This window comes from Morus notabilis, unplaced genomic scaffold (genome assembly GCF_000414095.1).
Source record: "Morus notabilis unplaced genomic scaffold, ASM41409v2 Scaffold3729, whole genome shotgun sequence".
NCBI classification, from domain to species: Eukaryota; Viridiplantae; Streptophyta; class Magnoliopsida; order Rosales; family Moraceae; genus Morus; species Morus notabilis.
In genome coordinates, this window is record NW_010356919.1 from 38,636 (window position 1) to 45,650 (window position 7,015).

The following is a 7,015-nucleotide window of genomic DNA, read 5'->3' on the forward strand; positions in this document are numbered from 1 at the left end:
TCCCTTTTCTATTCTTTTTTCTTGCATAAATCCAAACACTTCTCGTTCACATATTTCATTCTAGAGAGAGAGAGAGAGAGAGAGAGCGAGAGATCGGATTTGGATCGCAGGAAGAGACAGAGGAAGAAAAATGGCGCAGAAGAGGTACATAATTGAAGTGGAGAAAGCGAAGGAAGCTTGCGATGGAAGGCCATCAATGGGACCTGTTTATCGCAGCGTCTTCGCCAAGGACGGATTTCCGCCGCCGATTGACGGATTGGACTGTTGCTGGGATGTTTTCCGGTACGAATCCTCCGTTTGTTTCGTTTTCTTTTGAATTTCTGCTGCTCAGTTTGTTTTCCGAGAAATCACGGGAAAAAGGAAAAAAAAAAAGGAAAAAGAAAAAAGAAAAACTAGATGCGCCTGGAAAGATTTGATCTTGAAATCTCTTTTTGAACGGAATGAGAGAGTTTCAACTGCGAATCTTTTTTAATTTTGGTAGGTTTTGGTTATTAGGATTCTAACAATGATTTGATTCGAATCGAAACGTGGAAAGTTTTAGTTTGACCAAGCGCTATCGTAGAATCCATAGACTGGAGACAAATTCTGACACTGCTATTGGAGTGGTTATTCGATCAGATCAAAGCTATGAACTCTAATCAGCTTGGTCATGCTTATTTGTTTTTGCGCTCTAGAAATAATAATAGTAATAGTGAATAACAAAAAGCTGAGATCTGATTTCACAGCAGAAAACAGCGTTACTTTAAGTTCCTCATTTTTCATTGATGGAGTTAATTTACGGTATTTGTTGCATAGGTTGTCCGTGGAGAGGTGTCCCGAAAATCGAATGCTTGGTCGCCGGGAGATTATAGACGGGAAGGTATTTTGCAGGAAAAATCGATGTGTATAAGTGCTCTTATTTTGCGCTTTTATGCCTAATTGCCTATTCAGTTTTAAGCAAAATAGCTAATATTTTGGAATGTCGTCCTCTGTTTTCAGGCTGGGAAATATGTCTGGCAAACTTATAGAGAAGTTTATGACTTGGTGATAAAACTTGGAAATGCCATGCGCCGTTCTGGTTTTGGCGCAGTACGTCTCCTATGATCTTGTTGTATTTGTTTTAATTTGAAAGGGAAAAAAAAAGAGTTCATTCAAGCTAGTAGAGCCAACTAAATGTTCTTGCTGAGTGCAGGGAGACAAATGTGGTATTTATGGTGTTAATAGCCCAGAGTGGATTATAAGCATGCAGGTACCTTTGCTTCTTGCCTGTAATTTGCTTTGGTTATTCCTTATTTTCATACGTCGCATTAAAATGCATGGTACTTTCTCCAAGTGTATCTCTTAATCCATAGTTGCCTTTGTTTCCTTCTTATTTGAGTCCGACATTAGCCATGTTATATGTTATCCTCATCAGGCTTATCATTTTACGCAAAACAGAGATAAGATTGCAAATTTTTTGCCTTCTCCGCTTGTATCTGATGATATCTATCCGCTTAACTGGGATATGATTGTCTTTCGTTGCGTCTAGAAAGTTTAATTTTGGCTTGAAGATAATTAATAATGCAAAACTGGTGATGCAGGCTTGCAATGCTCACGCACTCTATTGTGTTCCTTTATATGACACCTTAGGTATGCATACCCCTTCTTCATCATGCAGTCAACCTAAAAGAGGGGTTTTTTTTTTTTTTTTTTGGCGTGTCATGCCACTTATCATGTTTTTATATGTTTGGCCTTACTTCTGAGCATGTTTTAGGTGCCGGTGCTGTGGAATTCATCATAAACCATTCTGAGGTTTCAATCGCTTTTGCAGAAGAAAAAAAGATTCCCGAGGTACACAAGTTGAATCTGTAAATTTCTTGCTATAATAAATCATTAGTACTTTTCAAAATTATGAAAATTTGTCCCAGAATTTATCAAAATGCTACTTCTGGAAATGAGTGCTGTAATTCTTCATAGGTGCTGGCAATTTGAGAGTTAAAGGTGCTATAATCATGGACTTACATGTACACTATTTTTTCCCTTTTTTCAGCTGTTGAAAACTTTTCCTAACACGACAAAGTATCTGAGAAGTAAGTTGCGTGCATTTGTAAATTTCTTTGTCTATATATACATCTTATGTTCTTTGGTATAACTATATTTTATACTGCAGCACTTGTGAGCTTTGGCAAGGTTACCCCAGAACAAAGGGAAGCAGTTGAAAAGTTTGGCCTGACGATCTATGCCTGGGAAGAGTTTTTGCAATTGGTAGGATATTTTATTTGACTCCACCAATCTTTCTAGATATTCGTCAGTTCCCATGACTTACAATATTTTTTGAAAAATGAAAAAAAAAAAAAAAAAAAAAAAAAAGGCAAAGCCCTGATATCCAGAATGTATTTAAGGGGGGAAAAAAGAGTCTTAAAATATTGTTTCCATATTGTTTCCGAGATGTCCTAGCTTATGTTTCGTTTAGATATTTTGGGATTTCATTATATTGATTCAACCTTTTTATCTGTTTCTAACAGGGTAACGATAAAGACTTTGACCTTCCAGTGAAAAAGAAAAGTGATATATGTACTATAATGTATACTAGCGGAACTACTGGTGACCCCAAGGGAGTAATGATATCCAACGAGAGCATTATTTCTCTTCTGACTGGAGTGAAGCTACTGCTAAAGAGTGTAAATGAAGAGGTAAGTCTTTCTAATTTCAACCTTCACATTTCTTTTCCAAGATGTAATTGAATAAGCCAAAGCTACAGACTTAAGGTACATGCATGATCTAGCTATTTTTCTTCTTTTTGCTGTGCTGACTATTTGTGCAACCATACTTTTTCTCTATAGTTGAATGACAAGGATGTATATCTTTCATACCTTCCTCTTGCGCATATCTTCGACCGGGTGATTGAGGAGTTATTTATTATGCATGGTGCCTCAATAGGGTTCTGGCGTGGGGTAAGTGCTTACTAGTTATTAGACAAACAAATTAAAATTAAATTCGGCAGATGATCATTTGTATGTATGCAGGATGTCAAATTATTGATCGAAGACATCGGGGAGCTAAAACCAACTATTTTTTGTGCTGTTCCCCGTGTGATGGATAGAGTCTACTCTGGTAAATATTCTTCTGATTTGAGTTTTCAATCTTTAATCTATGTGGACAAAGGGAAAACCGCATCTTGGTTGGGGAATTGATAGTTGCCCATAATTTTGGGGCATCAAACATATTTTCTATTTTATGTAATTATATCGTGAAACATATTTATGAGAGTTTTCCATTATTCTCTATTACACTTAAATTGCCGCGCAAATTTCCAGGCTTGACACAGAAGATTTCTGCTGGTGGCTTCTTGAAGAAGACATTGTTCAATCTTGCATACGCATTGTAAGTGCAGTATCTCTCTCTCTCTCTCTCTCAAGTACATGAGTAAATTGAACTTCCTCTGTCAATTTTCACATTTATTTTCAGAAAGGCCCTTCGATTTATATCTATTTTATTCTTTCTTTCTTTTCTCAAGGGCTTCGTTTCAAGTACGAGATAATTGCTTTTGTTCAACGACAAAAATTAATATATTTCTAGATGATTGTAGTTTTTACAATGAAACATTTCGTGTACATTTTCTTTGTGGTGCATAAGTTCTTATTTACTTGAAACTCTCTGCAAACTTTGGTGAGCCCCTGCATCAGAATCTGCATCAGAATTAGGCTTGTGGAATGAAGATAACAACAGGATTAATTATATTATGACTCATTCATCTTGTATCTGATTAACTTTCCCCCCTCCCCTCTTGCTACAGAAAGCAACATAGCATGCAAAAGGGGCGTAAACATGAAGAGGCATCTCCAATATTTGACAAAATTGTATTTAGCAAGGTGGCGGAGATATTCATCTTCTTCTCTTGCGTGCTTTGTACTTTAATTTTTTTTTTTAAAAAAAGATTAGAAGAGTTCCTGTTTAATACTTTGAATCTCATTTGTTTTTCTGATGCCTTCAGGTTAAGGAAGGATTAGGAGGTAATGTACGCCTGTGCTTTGTACTTTAATTTTTTTTTTTTAAAAAAGATTAGAAGAGTTCCTGTTTAATACTTTGAATCTCATTAGTTTTTCTGATGCCTTCAGGTTAAGGAAGGATTAGGAGGTAATGTACGCCTTATTCTATCTGGAGCTGCACCTCTATCTACTCATGTTGAAGCTTTCTTACGAGTGGTGACATGCGCTCATGTTTTGCAAGGATATGGTGCGATATCCTCTGAAGTATTTGTTTTGTCTCCTTGTCTTTTTGGTTTCCCCCCCTTCTTTGGCTTGTGGAACACACATTCCTGGAATATGTTTCTAGTACTTTTATTTCTTTTCACTATCAATATGATGCTAGTACTTGTACATGTTAATATATTCTGTGTCAAACTTTATGTAGGTCTGACTGAAACTTGTGCGGGGACATTTGTTTCCCTACCAAATGAAATGTCAATGCTTGGTACAGTGGGCCCCCCAGTACCAAATGTTGATGTACGCCTGGAATCTGTTCCTGAAATGGGATACGATGCCCTTGCAGAAGTTCCTCGTGGAGAAGTATGTGTGAAGGGAAGCCCCTTATTTTCTGGGTACTACAAACGTGAAGATCTCACCAGTGAAGTCGTGGTTGATGGATGGTTCCATACAGGTTTCCCCATGTTTTGGTCTTTACTTATTGTGTACATGGATTGTTTATCTTAATGGATTTATGTAGCAGTATATCTCATAATCTTTGCAACAGGTGATATTGGTGAGTGGCAACCGAATGGAAGCTTGAAAATTATTGACCGCAAGAAGAATATTTTCAAGCTTTCACAAGGAGAGTATGTAGCCGTGGAGAACTTGGAGAACATTTATGGTGTTGTTTCTGATATTGATTCCGTGAGTTAATGTTCTGTTTGCTACTGTCGTCTTTTGTAGCTTTTATGGATGTAGAAACCATCTTGTAAATGAGATAACATTGACTTTATTTGACTCATAGACCCGATTGGTTAGTTGATGTTGCTCTAATCATTTATTTGAAGAGAATTTGTAGTGATTGTTGGAGTTGAGCTCGCCTTTAGTTGTGGGCAGGACATGTATGCTCTGACTCTTCATGCATAAGAAAAATTTTGAATTCTTTTTTTTGGTAGAAAAATTGTCTTTCTTGTGCTTTACATGTTTTTCATTACCTTCACCTTTTTTGATGGATGATGCACCTTTATAATAACTCACTGTAAGTGTATTTTTATTGTATGATATAAATGCCAGGTATTCCTTTGCTAACTTGATGTATATTTTTAAACTACGCAAACAAAAGAAATGGTTTTGTGTTCTATCTTTAATATTGTCTGCTGAAAGTTTATAGGTGTTTTACATGTGGTTTTGTGTTCTATCTTTTATATTGTCAGCTGAAAGTTTATAGGTGTTTTACATGTCTTTTGTTCTGTCAATTTCAGCTATGGGTTTATGGGAACAGCTTTGAGTCCTTCCTTGTTGCTGTTGTCAACCCTAACAAGCAAGCGCTTGAATGCTGGGCTGAAGAGAATCACATATCCGGTGACTTTGAGTCCCTTTGTGAAGATCCAAGGGCAAAGGAATACATTATTGGGGAGCTCAATAAAGTTGCTAAAGAGAAAAAGGTATTTTTTGCCTCCCTTCTTTCTTATTTTTCCAATTTATCATCTGTTGTAGAATAGTTTGACTTTTGAATAACTACCAGAAGCCTTTTCTGACGCTTAGATGTTGCTCTTGGCAGTTGAAAGGTTTTGAGTTCATAAAAGCCGTTCACCTTGAGCCAGTTCCATTTGACATTGATCGTGACCTTATAACTCCAACATACAAGAAAAAGAGACCACAGTTGCTCAAATACTATCAGGTAGATCCCATTTATTTTCTCTTGCAATTCTCAGAATGAGCCTTGTTTTAAATTGCCTGATTTTTCGATGTTGATCATCACAATGGATGATTTAGTTTTGGTTGATACATCCACGTTTCAAATGTCAGAAATCCAATTGCTACCTTTTTTCCAGTCTGCAAGTTGATATACCAACTTAATAATTCATTGATTATTACTTATATGTATGTATGTATTGAAGTAGTAGTTAAAAACATATTAGTTTCAAAGTTATCTCTTGAAGTATACATGAATGCCTTTTTTATTACCATATATGGAAAAAGTCGTTATGATTGAAATGCTAACTGGAAATTTTGGGTCGCAGAATGCAATTGATAACATGTACAAGAGTGCAAACAAGCCAAAAGCATGAAAGACATACAGCTAGTTGCTAGAGTTCACGCCCCTCTCAGAGGTCTCTTCACAAGTTCCCTACCTCACATTTGGCGAGACCCTTTTAATTGAAATTTTTATTCTAGTCTCTCTCTCTCTCTCTTCTCTCTCTCTGTGATTGTACATAAGATTTTATTTATAAACAATTTTATAATCATCCAATACCATACTTTTGGTAACATCTTTGATATGGAGGGGATTTTGAGAACGTATCTGGCCCTGTAAAGGATCGAACTTTCTGATAATGAACATTATGCCACTTCGACCTCTTTATTTGGTTCAATTATTACTTTTGACTTGTTTTTGTTCCCTTTTTTGTCCAAAGGCACAGGGAATTCTAACTTATTATGTTAGCAGCTTGGAAATGAAGATCTACCAAGTTACTTTTGATATTTTTGTTTGAGGTCCGCTCAGCGACACTGGTACTGAACATGTGAACCTGTAGCAGCACGGTACATGGTAGCCAAATGCTACGCGAGACTAAAGTTACGGAAAGATAACTCTGCCTGAACTTATGTGCAAGCGCCCTCGGACCAGCTTTATGTATATTGGTCCCTGGTGTGACCCTGTGTCATTCGAGCACGCCACTAGGCTTCCATGTCCACTATCAAGCAGACCTCAAGTTGGTCAAGCATGACACAAGCCGATGCGCCGCATAAAATCACTAGTCAACTGAAATCAACAATGATTGAAATAACCTTCATGACCAGTTCAGCTCAAATAGCCCACTGAGTTCAGAATGCAAGCCATAGTCCCATGCGCCAAACTCAGCTCGACC

General features: G+C 36.9%; 1 protein-coding gene across 1 annotated transcript; it reads left to right on the forward strand.

Moving 5' to 3' along the window:
• The first annotated feature begins 6 nt into the window (after positions 1-6).
• LOC21385130 (long chain acyl-CoA synthetase 4) lies at positions 7-6,520 on the forward strand. Its single transcript, XM_024163886.1, has 19 exons — positions 7-282; positions 796-859; positions 979-1,068; positions 1,172-1,228; positions 1,560-1,608; positions 1,733-1,809; positions 2,009-2,048; positions 2,129-2,223; positions 2,484-2,651; positions 2,802-2,912; positions 2,985-3,072; positions 3,276-3,342; positions 3,755-3,830; positions 4,077-4,194; positions 4,372-4,617; positions 4,711-4,850; positions 5,408-5,590; positions 5,707-5,826; positions 6,170-6,520. Exons 1-19 carry the CDS (start codon positions 131-133, stop codon positions 6,215-6,217), a joined length of 1,989 nt encoding a protein of 662 aa, XP_024019654.1. The 5' UTR covers positions 7-130; the 3' UTR covers positions 6,218-6,520.
• The last annotated feature ends 495 nt before the right edge of the window (positions 6,521-7,015 follow it).